Source organism: Phyllostomus hastatus, unplaced genomic scaffold (assembly GCF_019186645.2).
Source record: "Phyllostomus hastatus isolate PE091 unplaced genomic scaffold, TTU_PhHast_1.1 phas_contig_150, whole genome shotgun sequence".
NCBI lineage: Eukaryota > Metazoa > Chordata > Mammalia > Chiroptera > Phyllostomidae > Phyllostomus > Phyllostomus hastatus.
In genome coordinates this window covers 17204321-17219731 of record NW_025333611.1, presented here as the reverse complement: position 1 = coordinate 17219731, position 15411 = coordinate 17204321, and the positions used below count along the sequence as shown (strand labels likewise).

At 56.5% G+C, this 15411-nt stretch overlaps 1 protein-coding gene across 3 annotated transcripts in view; it reads left to right on the top strand.

The window, feature by feature from the left end:
* The window catches only part of GALNT10 (polypeptide N-acetylgalactosaminyltransferase 10), a 184050-nt gene extending 169197 nt beyond the window's left edge, over window positions 1-14853 (top strand). For 2 of the 3 annotated variants that reach the window (XM_045820372.1, XM_045820390.1), the window contains 5 exons: window positions 2081-2188; window positions 6926-7222; window positions 8631-8747; window positions 10160-10309; window positions 10798-14853. In XM_045820372.1, coding sequence (XP_045676328.1) covers window positions 2081-2188; window positions 6926-7222; window positions 8631-8747; window positions 10160-10309; window positions 10798-10956 — 831 coding nt within the window. In that variant the 3' untranslated portion in view covers window positions 10957-14853. The remainder of the gene's footprint in view (window positions 1-2080; window positions 2189-6925; window positions 7223-8630; window positions 8748-10159; window positions 10310-10797) is intronic. The other variant, XM_045820382.1, reaches the window with a different exon arrangement.
* The last annotated feature ends 558 nt before the right edge of the window (window positions 14854-15411 follow it).

Here is a 15411-nt window from a genome sequence, read left to right as displayed (position 1 = left end):
GTCCCAAACCCAGCTGTGTCCCACCATCACCACAGCCAGGACCGCCTCACCCCAGCAGGAGCCTCCAGGCCTTCCCTCCCTGAAGCCTGCCACCTGCTGGCCGTCCCCTGCACAGGCAGGCAGTCACCTTGGTGAACTGAAATTGGATGATGTCATCTCCTTCACCGAGGACTTTCAGCCAAGACTCCCCATTCGTCCTGCACGACCCTTGTGATTGCCCCCACTCACCTCTCTGGCCTCCCCTCCCGTCGCTTCTCCCTCTGCTCCAGGCCTCTGGCTCGCTTTCTCCAGCAATCATGCCAGGGCCCTACCTCAGGGTCTTTGCATCTGCTCTTCTCGCCACCTGCTCTCTCACCCCTCAGATCGTTATGTTACTTCTACTTCTCCTCGTGTAGGACTTGCCCCAGCCATTCCAGGCTGAAGGGAGCTTTCCCTGACAGGTGTGGGTGGCAGCCCCCCCCCCACACACACAGCGAGCCTATCCCGGGACCTCATGTGGCTGCCTTAAAGCACATGTCACCATCTGAAACTGTCCCCCCAAACAGGGCATCTTAAAACAGTAATAAACAGTTATCGGAAAGTCTGTGTGGGTTGGGGGCAGCTTCGCAGGATGGATCTGCCTGGGTCTGTCTTGAAGTCCAGTCCACGTGTCAGTCAGGGCTGCAGTCACCCAACAGCTTGGCCACGGCAGGGGCCTCAGCTTCTGAGCTGGCTCATGCACGTGGCTGGCAAGTTAGCACAGTTAGCAGGAGGTCCCAGCTCCCCCCAACCTGGGCCTCTGCACACGGCCGCTTGAGGGCCCCAAAGCAGTGATCCCGGGAGTCAGGCGGGAGCCCTGTCATGTCTGCAGGATGCTGTTGGTGACCTGGGTCAGTCCTCAGGTGGCCCATTTGGGAGGGAACAAGCGAGGGTGCAAATACCAGGAGGCGAGGACCCCGGGGAGGACATCTTCGAGGCACACTACACCCCCTCTGTGAGAGCGGGAGGCCCTGGCCGACTTCTTCCCCGCTCTGTGTGCTTGGCCCAGTGTTTGGCATGTGGCAGACACCCCATAAACATGTCAAATGTATGTGTGAACTGCTGCGGCACAGAGCACCGCTGTGTCTGTGTGCCATGCCTTATCTAAGCACTATCCACGCAGTATCTCACCCCCAGGCCCACCTCCCTGAATCCTTTGCACTGAGCCTCGGGGGAGTTAGTATCTTGATCAAAGTCACAAAGTGAGGAAGTGGCTGAGGTGGGATTTGAACCCAGGACTGTCGAGGAGGGTCCATGCAGGCTGGGCCCCTGAGTGGGTGTGAGTCAGCATTGATTGTACCGTGCTTATTAAGGACTCTCAGATGCTGTCAGACCAGCATGCAGCCAAACTCAGGAGCTCTTCGTAACGCCAAGTGTGGGGGGAGACTCAAGGAGAAGCATCAGGTCCCTCCCTGCCTCGGTCCTCGGCCACAAGGGTTAGCGAGCCAGGCTGCAGAGAAGTCGCTGCTCGGGAGGACCCAGCAAGAGGCACACAGACCTAGGAGGCACCTCCAGAGTCTAATCCACAGTCAGGGAACAGCCCGCGTGCTGCCCTGTCCCCTCATACCAGTGGCAGCCCTCGAGAAGCGATCACCTGGTCTTCCCCACTGAGGTCCTGACGCCCCCTGAGAGTGCTTCACAGCACAGCACGCAGCGCCTGCAGCAGGCTAGGCCTCGGGCTCTGGAGCTGGCTACAGCCGAGTGGGAGTTCTGGCCCCCCCCACTTACTAGCCCTGTGGTCTCACACAAGCTTCTCAGCTGCCCTGAGTCTCAGGTTCTTCACCTGTAAAACAGCGCTGTCACCCCCTCCTGCACAGGCGTGCTGACGAGGCTCAACTGCAGTGGTGCACGGGAAGCTCACAGCGCGGCACCTGGCACTGAGTGAGCACCCGATGCCATCGCCGTCTGCACTGCTGCTGTCTCTGCTGTGTGTTCCTCTGTCCCTCGTTCTGTGAGCGGGTTTTCACCAGACAGTCCAAGCTGGTGCTTCTGACGAATGCGCCAAGGAGGGGACCACGAATCGGATGCAGAAATGTCAGCGCTTCTCCCTTCTTCTCTGCAGGTGTGGATGTGCGGGGGCCGCATGGAGGACATCCCCTGCTCCAGGGTGGGCCATATCTACAGGAAGTACGTGCCCTACAAGGTCCCTGCTGGAGTCAGCCTGGCCAGGGTAAGCTGGTGGCTTCCCCTGGGGGTGGGGGAGGGTTGGACCCCAGAACCCCAGGACAAGTGATCCCTCGGTGTGCTCCCCCCCAACTCACCGTCCAGGTGAAACCCAGGGTGAAAGAACCTAAAGCCCTGTTTGCCCACATATTACCTGTGGGAGCCTGTGTTTCCGCCTCTGTTGAAAGGAAGCTGGCTGTTCCCAGCTCTTAGCTTTGCCAGGGGAGCCGAGGAGACAGCACCCTTTTCCCGAGTGTGACGGACAAGGTGATTGGAGCTGGTAGACGTGGGAACGTTTTTATTTACATGTGTTTAAGTTACGTGGATGAGAAATTAACGTGTATTAGTGTAGCAAGCTTGTGACTTCACAGACATCGTTAATTGGGATAAAGCTACAGCAGGTGCGAAGTTTGACCAGGGTGATTTAAAGGAATGTGTTACATAAATATTAATGCAGGCTGAGTGGTGTGTTTGGGAAAGCCTGAGACAAGGCACTTAAAAGTTCCCGGCACCGGGGCAGTTAATAAACGTCAGCGTCTTTCCGTTCTCCCCACCCCTCCCCACTTTTGTTGCCAAAAAGTCTGTGTCAAACTGTTTCATGCCTGCAAATGGTTTGTACTCATCATTGCTTGCATTAAATTGGCTGCTGGCTGCAACTGGAAATCTGTTGGCCAGAGGTTTGTTTTTTGTTTTGGGGGGAGTTGAAGGGGAAGTTGCGTGAGTGATATTTCACTGAACTTTAGTAATAAATTTTAATATATGAAGTGTTTCGAGAAGAAAAAGTCAAGATGACCACTAAAGAAAACCGAAGAGAAGGGAGTGTCCCCAGAGAGTAAGAGGGTCACAGAGAGGTTTTGGGGAAGCTGGAAAGGTCACCCGCACAGTTTTGCTCCTGGGGACCCCCCCACCCCGCACCTCCACCGCCCGGATAGAGCCCCCCTTGTAAGCCTGTTGGCATCAGCGTCCTCGGCCCAGGCCGCTGCCTCCAGTCCCTTATCACCTGACGGTCGACCACGTGCAGGAGTATAGCCCCTGAGTCCTGGAAGAGACCCCCTGTCCTGCGATTTACAAGAAGACTGAGAGACTCAAGAGGCGGGTCTTCCCCCCCCCCCCCCCCCCCCTTCCGAGGACGGGGAGCTGTCTCCGGAGGCGGCTTGCCTGGGGCTCTGGAGCTGGCTAGAAGGAAAAGAGGGCTGGCAGTGCCCTCTAGTGGCCTAAGGCTGCAACAACAGCCGCTGCACCAGCCCTCCGCTTTGGACAGCTCCAGCCGACCCAGGGGCGGGTTCTAGAGTCAGCGGGAGAGGCAGGAATGGCGATTTATCTGAAATACCATTTGCAGTCTCAGAGGTGTCAGGCAGAAAAGCAGGGCAAAGTGGCTCAGTAAGCCAAGACCGGCTTCCAGCCATGAGGGATGTGGGACCATGGGGGCACCTCTGAGGCCTGAACAGAACCATTCCCAAAGCATCCCCTTTCTATCCAGAGCTGTCGTGTATAAGATGGGCCTGACAAAGAGGCACCGCCTCCTGTTCGTGGAGCCATAGACGGATTCAATGGGTAACGGCTAACTGGAGTAGCACGTGAAAACTTCCGTGAGCTAGCAAAGCATCTTACATACTTATCTCACTCAATTCTCACTTGCTTTTAATCCCCATTTAGAGATGAGGAAAGTGAAACAGAGAGACAGGAAGTACAGAGAGTCAGAATTTAAACCCACTGAGGTCTGACTGGTGCCTGGGACAGAGCAGTTGTCCCTTAAATAGTGACTGCTAGTCTTAGCACCAACATCCACGTCGGCATCAACATTAGCGATCCTGGGAGGTTTATTTCGGTGTCTCACTTGATTTCTGTGTTTATACACGTTCATTTCTCTCGTCTGCACTGACTCAGTCTCCTGTGCCTTGGAACCAGCTGCCAGTCCAAGGGGCGCCCCACTCAAGTTTTCAGGGCCACAGAGCCGCCAGGTGGACGCGCCCCAACATCCGATCTTTGTGTCTTATCTGCCCTCCTTAGCTGCAGATCGGACTTTAAATGTTTGCTTCGTCCTGAACAGCCAGTTCCTTCTAGAGCATTCTCTCTCGCAACATCGCTTGGGCAGATTCGAGGGGAAGGAATATTCTCCAGGTCCCGCGAGGGCCCTGTAAAGAGGGTAACCAAGGCCTCCCTGAAGCCGTGGGGACTCCAGAAGGACAGGCAGCCAGACCGCAGCGCAGGAAGGAGGAGCCGCCCCACCAGCGCGCCTGCCCCCAGAACGGGCAGCCAGTCGTCACTGGTTCACTCACTGTGCTGAAATCCCTGCCTCTGCCTCTGGGAAAGGGGTCTTAGGGAAGGCAGTAGCAGCAACCCACTCAAACTTGGCAAAAGAAAACGGGAGACTCACTCCAAGTATCGGGCAAGTCTCCGTATTCCATGCACGAGAAGAGCAGTTCTGGGGCCCAGAACCAGGAAGGTGTTGGGAGGAATGAGAGGACCCCTGAAATCCCAGGCTCCTCTTCACGATTCTCCCGAGGGGAGATGTAAAAGAAATAAACGCAAAGCCCTTTACGCCTTGCTCCAGACAGCTAACTGTGCAAAAGTTCACGATCTGGGAGAAATGGCTTATTAAGTCATAGCTGGAAAATGGAATATTCATTAAAATAGACATATAAATATTGACTATAGTTAAAATACTGTGTGATTTGGTCCTTTGAGAATAGCACTGGTGAATTTCAGCACCCCTCCCTGGTCCGACCTGCCCCCTTTGCTGGCTGCGTCAGCAGGTCCGACAGTGAGCCAGAGGCCGGGGGCGGGCGGCCTGGGAGAGGGAGTTCAGACTCGTTAGGCCCGCAGCTTCCTCTGGGCAGCTTCCTCTGGGCACCATTGTGCATCAAACCCAGCCTTTGCCGTGCAGGGCCTGCTGGGGACAACACTGTTCTTGAACTCTCTTCTGACCCGCTGTCAACCTCTTTGGCACTGAGCAAGAAGGAAGTGGTGGCAAGGAAGTCCCTTAGTTTCCTGGTCCCAAACTCAGAGCCGACACAATTGAGGAGCTGATGAATTTTGTCACTGGTACCAGGGCCTCCTCCTGTTGTCCTCCTTTTTCCTCACTCAGGAGTCACTGAACTATTTTTGTGTAGCCTGTGAGCTAAGAAGATTTTTTTGTGACACATAAAAGTCATATTCTATTTTTTTTTAATTTTTTAAATTGATTTGAGAGGGAAAGAGAGAGATTTGTTGTTCCACTTATTAATGCATTCATTGGTTGTCTCTTGTATGTGCCCTGACTGGGGATCGAACTGGCAACCTTGGTGTATCAGGACAATGCTCTAACCAACTGAGCTGGCCAGCCAGGACATGAAAATCAGATTTCATTGTCCATGTAGTTTTATTGGAACGCAGCCACACACACTCATTTACATAGTGTCTAGGGCTGCTTTATAGCTACATCATCAGAGTTGAGATCATATGGTCTGCAAAGCCTAAAATATTTACTATCTGGCCCTTTACAGAAAACATTTGCCTTAGAGCAGTCATTTACACTGAGGTGTGAATGACTGATAACAGTCTAAGCGCTGGCTCCCTTTTACCCTTCAGAAGAACATTTGGATTGCAGTAGGAAAAAAAAAGTTTATGGTAGAGAGAAACCCTGGAGACTTAAATGTGTGTGTTAGGGGGAGGGCGGATTTCTGGCGACAGCCAGGGTGAGAGGGGGTGTTTCAGTCCTCAGTGTGTGTTTCAGGAGCTGGAACTTCCCCTGAGCCCCGGGAGGGGGTGGGGGGGGTGGGGGGGGAGGGTGCCTCCAGAGCCGGCTAAGGGGCTGGCAGCGGGTGGCGTCTGCAGGGCAGAGGGAGGAGGGATGTCACCTCGGCTGCACAGAGTTTACTCTTCCTCCGTCTCCAGGTCTGCACACACATGGGACATTTCCTTACCCGTGCCTCTATTTGCCAGTAATGTGGTTGTCATTTTCTTAATTACTGATTATCCTTGTGCTTCATAATAAAAACAGCAGCAACTGTCCCACCTCAAAAAAAAAAGTATTTAAAACTCCAGCTGGTGATGGAATTCTACTTTTGGCTGCAAATTAGAATTTATTTTACCATGCAACTTGGTCAGCAGTCTCGGTTGAAAATAACAGAAACCCAACCCCAAGTAGCTTAAGCAGAAAGAGACGTTACCAACTCCTGCAGGTGGAAAGTGCTGAGGTGGCTCCGACTTCCAGCAGGGCCGGATTCAGGCACTAAAAGGGGGAAGGCGTTGCTCCCTCCAGCCTCAGCTCCGCTTCACTCTGGTTCAGCGTCGGCCCTGGACAGGTTTCCATATGGCCCAGCTGCTCTGGCTGGCATCCTACCCATCACAGCGTGCCCAGCAATCCAAGCAGAAACGCTGTAGTTCTGCCTCACGGCGCCAGCAAAAATTCCAGGGCTAATCACTGCCTGTTGATTCTGATTGGTTTGGCTAAGATCACGTGCTCACTGACCTGGCCCGCGTGCCCAGGGCTGCCTGCATGTTTCCCGATAGCCAGGCTGAGTCCTGTGCCACGTAACGCGAGGCAAAGGTGGGTCCGCAAAGGAAAACCAGTGGGAGGCTGTCGCTAGAAACAGAGGGGATGGAAAGTGGGCAGGGAAGGCCTGTTACCCAAGTGTAGCTGTAGAGTCTTTGAAACGCGCATAAATATTAGACGCACAGAAAGCCTAAAACCGCGGTGGGGCTGGGGGGAGGGGGGCTGATGCAGCCACGTAAAATGAGACAAATTGACCTCGATCTCCAGGGCCCTTTGCCCCCCACAGCCAGGCCTCAGCGCCTCGGAGCACCTGACCCTTGTACCCGCCTGTGGTCCCTGCAGAACCTGAAGCGAGTGGCGGAAGTGTGGATGGACGAGTACGCGGAGCACATCTACCAGCGCCGGCCCGAGTACCGCCACCTCTCCGCGGGGGACGTCGCCGCCCAGAAGAAGCTCCGCAGCTCGCTGAACTGCAAGAGTTTCAAGTGGTTTATGACCAAGATCGCCTGGGACCTGCCCAAATTCTACCCGCCCGTGGAGCCCCCGGCCGCAGCCTGGGGCGAGGTGAGTCTGGAGGTCGGGGCCAGCTACCTTACTGGGGCGCAGTGCACAGTGCGCGGGCGGACGGTATTCACGGGACAGGCAGGAAAAAGGGCTGATAAAGATATAAAATGCAGAACAACTTCTCGTCTGTCCTGATCTCTCTCTAGCCTTGTTGTGGTTTTTGTTGTTTGGGGTTTTTTGTTTGTTTGTTTGTTTGTTTTTTGTTTTTGCTGTTTAATGACCCAAGTAGAGAAAAATAAAACTTTAAATGATTGGCATAAATTTACCACTTGCCTTTAGATCCTGTGCTGCCAGTTTTAAATGCACATAGAGAGGCATTCACTGCATGTGCAGAATTGGTGAAATGTCCCCGTTTGGGTTTCAAACCCTGTGTATTTCTTACCAAAATGGGAGACCCTGCACAAAATGAAGGAAGCTGGTTTTGTCTCACTGCCTGCCTTGGGCCTGCTGAGGAGTGAGGCAGAACTGAAGGAAGAGGAACTGGGGGTGGCCCTGCCCTGCCCTCTTGTTCTGGGTAACCCTCTGCTGTAGTGAGAGGCTGGTGTAGGGCATAGCGCAGGTCAGAAAGGACAGGACAGGGCTCCCGGTCCCTCCTGTGTCTGGGAGCGAGTTCTGGTTGGGAGGAAAGGCATGGCTTCCTTTCCAAGCCCCACTCTGTCAGCACCCCAGTCACTCCTAGACAGAGCGCACACACTCGCTCAGAGCCTCGCTGAACTCTCCCCGGCACGTGGGGCCCCGGACTTCTGGGCACTGCCGAGGCTGCAGGCAGACGCAGCGGAGGGGAACGTGGGTGCTCGCACAGCCTGCGTCACCTCTGCCCACAGGCCCGCTCCCTTGTGCCATCAGGTTTCGCTTGCAAGTGCAAAGATAAATTATTAAAAATTTTAAGATAGAGGCAGCAAGCTTTCGTCCAGCACAGGCCCTTCTGAGCGAGGGACCCTAGCAACGATGACTCCTGTCCCATGCCTGGGAAGCCAGTCCTGCTGGCAGAGGCGGACAGTCTTCCCCCAGGGAAGCGCTCAGTCACAGGCTCCGGGCTCCGGCTTCTGGTTCCTGGGTCTCCAGGCTCAGAGGGGCCGCTCACTTGTACGTGGATGTAATGGGGAGAGGGACCAAATTCTCTGAGGGGGGTGGTGGAGTCCTCCTTTGAACACCCGCTCACCTCCAGGCCTTGCCCCGAGCCGCCTGCCCTGAGACGGGTGGGGTGGAGAGGCCCTCCTCTCCGTGGACCCAGCATTCCTCCACCGAGGAATGCCTCCAGGCACTGCCCCCAGCCCTGGGCAGCTCAGAGCTCAACCCATCAAGGGTCTCTGCTCTGGTTCCCTCCCTTGCCCCACACCGCCCTCGGGGGCCCCAGAGGGAGTCTCGAGGGGCCTCACAATGCACGCTCTTCCCCTTCCTTGTCCAGATCCGCAACTTGGGCACCGGGCTGTGTGCGGACACGAAGCACGGGGCCCTGGGCTCCCCGCTGAGGCTGGAGAGCTGCGTCCGGGGCCGCGGGGAGGCCGCCTGGAACAACATGCAGGTGAGGGCCACTCCTGGGGCGGCACCAGATTCCCTGTGCTCCGGTGCGAGGGGCAGGGAGGGACAGGCCACGGTCAATGCTGAGTGACTAAAGTCGGCCCAGGGCACCGGTTATAAAAGCTTCCTGAACACTTTGGAAAGAGGAGCTCTCCACTGCGATAAAGCCACCAATGTGCACTGCTGGTTACAAATGCTGCAGACAGTGCAAGTGGCCTTGGGCAACAAGGGGGAGTGACCAGCTCGTGTCACCCAAGTCTAGATGATGTCCTTGGGATCTCTCCAGGGCCCCAACTCTGCTTCCCACTCTGTTGGCCCCTACCTCTTCCAGCACCTACCTCTTCCCACGGGGTGGCAGGCGGGACACCAGAGCCTCCAGTGGGAAGGCTTGCCCCTTCCCGAGCTCTGGAGAAGCTCTCGCGTGTTGGCTTCCTGAGCCGGTCACAGTGCGGATACCACACGGTCCTCATACTGATCAGCCCAAAGTCACGTGCTCCCTCTGCAGCCTGGGGTTCGGTCAGCCTCACCTGGAGGAGAAGGGGAAGAGAGGCGGGGTGGCTCCCCAGGAGATGTTCTCAGAAGAAGGAGGAGTGCAAGCCAGCCTTGCCGGAAAAACCGCCACCCTCGGGAACTTGGCTTTCGGGGATTCTGTCCTCCGAGCAGTTATAACCCCAATATTCAATCACACGGCATCCTCTGAACCTTGGCTGGAGGAAACACCTTTACAGCCTCCTTACTGTAGACTTGCTGGTGTTTTGGAAGTTACACTGAGATGAGCCTATCAGGCGGGTCCTGAGCAAAAACAGAAGTTGGAAGGTCCCAGCAGAGTCCCCGAGAGTGCCCAGCACCACCCCTCGTGCGGGCACAGAGTGCAGCCCGCCCACCTCTGCCCGCCCTCTGGAGTGCTCGCTGCTCCCCCTCATCTTTTTTTTTTTACAGATTTCATTTATTTATTTTTAGAGGCAGGGGAAGGAAAGGAGAGAGGGGGAGAAACATCACTGTGTGGTTGCCTCTCGAGCACCCCCACTCAGGACCCAGGCATGTGCCCTGACTGGGAATCGAACTAACAACCCTTTGGTTCTCAGGCCAGTGCTCAGTCCACGGAGCCACACCCGCCAGGGTGCCCCTCGTCCTTTCTTCACAACCATTCTCATTGGGGTGATTCTCCTTGACTGGCTCTTCGGAATTCCCCGAGGCCCTGATATGTCTGTCGGATTTGCTTCCAGACGAGGTGGGGGTGGGGGTGACGTCGGAAGGAGGTGCACCACGAGCTGGTAATTGTTGAAGCCAGGTGGTGGCGACAGGCGTGGTCAGGATACGCTTTTTCCGGACCTCTGGACTTAAGTGTTTCCATAACTACAAAACAAAAAGTCCCCTCACGCCGCCGTCCCTCTCCCGCCGCCCCTGCGTGCGCAGGTGTTCACCTTCACCTGGAGGGAGGACATCCGGCCCGGGGACCCGCAGCACACCAAGAAGTTCTGCTTCGACGCCGTCTCCCACACCAGTCCCGTCACCCTGTACGACTGCCACAGCATGAAGGGCAACCAGCTGTGGAAGTACCGAAAAGTAAGACAGGACTTGGCGGGGGGGCGGGGGCGGGGGGCGGTGCGCGGGCCGCGGGGGGGGGGGGTGACCTGCTCGATTTTAAAAAGGGAAGACAGAAAGAAAGCAGAGTGGCGCCTCCCCCCAACAGAGCCCACTCACGCCTGCATGCGCCCCACTAACCTGCCGTGCCCGACGTTCTAGACATGCAGGAGGAGCCAGAAATCCAGACCTCCGTGTAAAATCTCTAGAATCCTAAATGCTGGCAACCAAGCCCACTAAACACACCCTCCCCCCCCACACATACACACACACACACACACACACACACACACAGTGAGGACCAGTGGGATCTGGAGACGGGCGGTGACTGGCCGCATGCCCCGGAGGAAGGCCGCTCGGGCCTGTGAGCCCCTGGCCGGTCCCTGCCTCGCTGCCTCCTGGCCGCCCCTGCCGCTGCTGTTGCTCGCGATCCCCAGCGCCGCCCGGCAGGTAACCCTGGTGTTTTGCAGGACAAGACCCTGTACCACCCGGTCAGCGGCAGCTGCATGGACTGCAGCGAGAGCGACCACAGGATCTTCATGAGCGCCTGCCGCCCCGCCTCTCCCACGCAGCAGTGGCTGTTCGAACACACCAACTCCACAGTCCTGGAAGCGTTCAACAGAAACTGAGCCCGCGTCTCCACAGCAGGCCTGGCGGGGCCCTCCCTGCCGCGCCCCACAGGGCTCCCACGGGCACCAGGACAGAAGGGTGCTGGCTGGACACTCTTGGCAAAGCCGGCTCTCGAAGCTGGAGCCAGGCATCTGCCCGATGCCAGAGGCCCTGGGCTGTGGGGCAGGGTGGAGAGCAGACCCTGCAAGAGGCCCCACGCGGGTGCAGAGCCTGTGGTGACCCCTGACAGCATCGTGGAAATCCCGGCGGGCCTGCTTGAGTGTGTCACCTTGTCCCCGTGAGTGTGCTGCAGGAGGAACGCCGGGGCAGCCCTAGGCCACCCAGAAACTAGGCGCGTGGGTGGGCGTCCTTGAGAAAGGAAAGCCCGTGCTGCCTGTCCGGGGCGCTGTTAGCTCGTTGCCACCCCTCTGCGGGGGAAGAGAAGGAGGTGCTGGGGACGCCGGTGTCAGCCTTTCAGTGTCGCCCTGTCATGGGGGTAAGTGCAGTCACTGCCCAGCTTCTGTCCTCTGTCACAGCCCCGGGGAGTGCAGTCGAAGGCCACCCCTGGGGTCCCCAGAGAGTTCAGAGCTCAAACCCGCCAGCTGCCAGGCCTGGGGCCAGAAGCAGGACCCTCAGATGTTCCTGTGCAGCCGAGGACGTGCAGGGTGTTCCCGCCTGCTCCCTGGGTGCCCGCGAGGCCCGTTCTAGGGCCCTCAGGGCGCACGGCCAGCCCAGCCACCAGCTCTCCCAGGCCGTGTTTCAGACAGCCGTGGGTGCGTGGGGAAGGCCGAGTGGGTCTCCAGGCTCGGAATTCTGGCCAAACATCCTTGGTCAGTGCTCCCATTTCCTCTCCTCTCCCCTCCCCCCTCCTCCCCTCCTCTCCCATCTCTCCCCCTCTCTCCCCCTCTCTCCCTTCCTCCCACTTTCTCTCTCTCTCTCCCTCTCTCTCCCTCTCTCTCCCTCTCTCTCTCTCCTTGGAGAAAGCAGCAGAGGCGTGGAGTACTCACCTCCCAAAGTCCGGAGGCCACCAGGGTAGTCCATGGCCGGGATGCCTAGTCTCTGGCCTCATCATGGTCCTAGTTCTCATACCGAACTCTAGAGTTTTTAAGGAAGTCTGTAATCCAGTCACACTCCAGAGTGCTACACAGGATTCCGGCATTCTGGCGTCCCACGTGGGTTGTGATTAAAGGAGCCAGCCAGGTGCGATGCCCTGCAGTCTGTGAACTCCAGGTTGGTGGCACTGGGGACTGTGACCTGAAGCCCTGCAGCCTCCCACCACCCTAGCCGCAGCGGAGAGACGAACCCAGGCCCCGGGAACAGGTGCACACTCCGCTCCGCGCCGGTCCTTCCGGTTTACCTTTTGCTCTGCTAATTACATGTCAGGCTCCCAGAGGCTCCCGAGCTCACAGGAAGCATGTCTGTAACCAGCCTGCCACCCACTGATTCAGAGATGGAAATCACATCCCACGGCCTATGGCTTCCATCAGCTAGCCCAGGAAACACTTGAAGTCACTATTCCAATTAGAGTTGGGTCTCTCTATTGTATCGTTTGCCAATTAAATAACTGAGACATAAATCTGGGAATGAAGCCACAAATCTGGCTTTGAGATGCTGGCTGATCTCAAGGCCATCCGTGATCGTGGGGAGGGAGGACTAAACCTTCCCGGTCACGACCACCCCAATTAAGCACGCAGCTGGCAAAGATCCCTTCTGCCCCCACCTCCCCTCCCCTGCAAGCCCAGCTCTGGCCACCTCTCTGCAGGAGAGGCTGCCCCTGTACTTGCAAAGCTTGCTGGTTGAGCCCTAGCGTCTTTTCCAAACGAGCGTTACATCGTTCGCAGTGGTCCCCCTCGGGAAGGAGTCACACGGTGAGGCCCCTTCCGGAACCTCGGGTCGCAGGAGTGCCGTAGCGTGGAGAGCTGAGTCAGGATGCGTCATCAGAGAGCAATGCAGCATCATTAAAATAAAAACTGTGCCTTTTAAAAAGAGAAAATGCAACTGTACAGCAAATCCCTAAACTTGAACCATTTCCTAGTGCCTTGCTAGACAAACGTAGAGAGGCAGGGGTGGGGGGAGGGGAGTGTCTTGGGTGGTATGTGTGCAGTCCCTGTTGGATGAGTGTGTGTTTCTTCACGTCCGATTTCAAGCAGGAGAGGCTGGGCCAAGAGCAGGGTCTGAGGGGGAGGTGTCCCCTAGGGTAGAGTCCAGAAGTCGTTCCATTTAGAGTGACACTCGAGACTGAAAGGACAGCTGGACAGCTCGGGTAGCCTGCGGCCTAAAAGGACCGCAGCAGCCCCTGGACGAAGGCCCTGTCTGGAGGCCCTGCCTGCAGCCCCCCAACCAGCCCCCAGACAGAGTGCAGAGCACTGGCTGCATTCCCACGTGGTCCCACTCCAAGTGGGGGACAGTGTTCTCCGCATGACCGGGACTCATGTGGGAAGCGGGAGCAACCCCAAGCAGCCCCCCACCTCCCTTTCCCCCACCCTTTGGGTCTTCTTTTCAGGCTGGTTCTGCCCCCTCAGCAAGGGACGGGCAGGTCCTCCCAGCACCCTGGCCTTTGTCAATGCTGAGCCCACAAGCCGAGGTGCCACAGTTGACAAAGTGTGGGATGGGGATGGCAGGAGGCAAAGTCATTGCCTGGCTGACCGACTGGCTGGTTGCAAATACTGGCCACTCATTGTTTTGGCTTCATTCTTTGGTTTGGTTTGGGTTGTTTTTTTTAAACTAGCTACGCTAAGGATTCAGATTTCTGCTCACACCCCCAGCTGATGCCCAACTAGAACAGCCAGCAGGCTGTGGAGAGGCTGTGAGCCAGGTAAGGGGTGAGGACGTGGGCCCCTTCCCCTCTGAAACCCTTATTCTGAGCATGAGGTCACAAAACAAATGAGTGGCTGCCGTGTGGCGCACCAGCAGCCTTCCCAGAGGGGCTCCAGAAACATTTTGGAACACAAAGAGCATCTTTGCCGTGAGTACAAGGCCGTCGGAGGTGGCCGACTGTGCAGGCACAGGTGTGGAAAGCCCCACACGTCATGCCTCCAACTGGAGCTTGTTGCCACCTTAAAAACAGCCCAGAAATGGTCGATCCCCGCTTTAGGGAGCAGTAACCCAGAGGCGGGAGGGGTGCACACGCAGACGGGATCTGACCTGAGGGTCAGGGGAGAGAGCAGCTGTTGAAGGTGGAGCGCGTGGGTTCCCGAAGTCCACATCGCACGCACTTTTCACACCTCCTACCTGTGGAATTGCTTTTTCTGCCTGAGAAATCGGCGACCTGCTTGAAAACGGCTCTGTATTTCTTTCTGTGCGTCTCCATTTCTCTAGTCTCTGGAGTCTCAAGAGTGGCAAAGCATTGTGCAGGTGCGCCTGGAAAACCTGAGTCCTTGCCTCTACGCCCCCCACTGTGTACAGATTGGGCTGCCTTTTCTAGTTCCTAGGAGACCATGTATTTTTAATGCTTTCTGAAGATTTCCAAGTGTGGGGGAGGGGCAAGGAGTTAGTTCTGTTCTGGAACTCCTTTCTGCTTTCAACTGATGCTCGCGTGGAAACCCAAGTAGTAATATTTTAGTTCCCATTTGATCTTGAGCCAAGGCCCACTGTGTCCCTCGGGGTGGGCGTTGGACCTGCGTTCCAATGGGCAAGGTCCCATTAACATCTGCTCCCAGAATGGCTTTGATCCCGCCGTGCCAGACCGTGGGGGCAGGCTCCTGCCGTGTTTGGGCAGACAGACTGGGGTCCCGGGGTGCGGGGGCGGGGGGGGCACTGCAGGCAGGGGGTATTCGAGAAGTCAGACGGGGACCCCACCGAGAAAGCTTGAGGCCGCCAGCCTCTCTTCTCCTGCCTGGGAAAGTGAGCCTTTGTGAAGAACTGACGTATGTGTACAATTGTGATTGTTGTCGAGTAAACCTCCAGACTTTCTCTAACGTGGTCTCTGGTTTGTTCCCGGAATGCGCCATTCTCCCTGCCGTCATTCCCACTCGGTGCCCAGGCCCTCTGCTGGGTTCCGAACCAACTCCCAACAGCCATCCTTCCAGAGAGGAAAGCAGGCCTAAAACAACTAACTAAGATGCTTTCAGACGTGAACAGGGCTCTGGAGGATGTAAAGCGAGATATTTTAGAGATATTTTATTTTATAATCTGTTACTTATCCAGAAACAGATTTAGAAGACTTGGCAATTTGCTGGACGTTAGGAAGGGTCGTCAGGGAATGCATCTCTGCAAGAGCTGAAAAATGTGAGGGCGTGTGAGCCAAGAGGAAATGCAGTGGGGGTGGGGGGAGTTCCAGGCAGAGAACAGCGAATGCAAAGGCCCTGAGGCAGCAAGGCCTTCCCACATTGGAAGCTCACAGAAGAGTTAGGCAGGTCTGACAGAGTACACCCAGTGTGGGGGGGGGGTGTTCGGGGGGGACAATAGGAAATAAGCTGAGCTTGTTTCTAATGTGCACCCCTCAGCCACAAGTCCCTGTTTACCAAGACATTTTG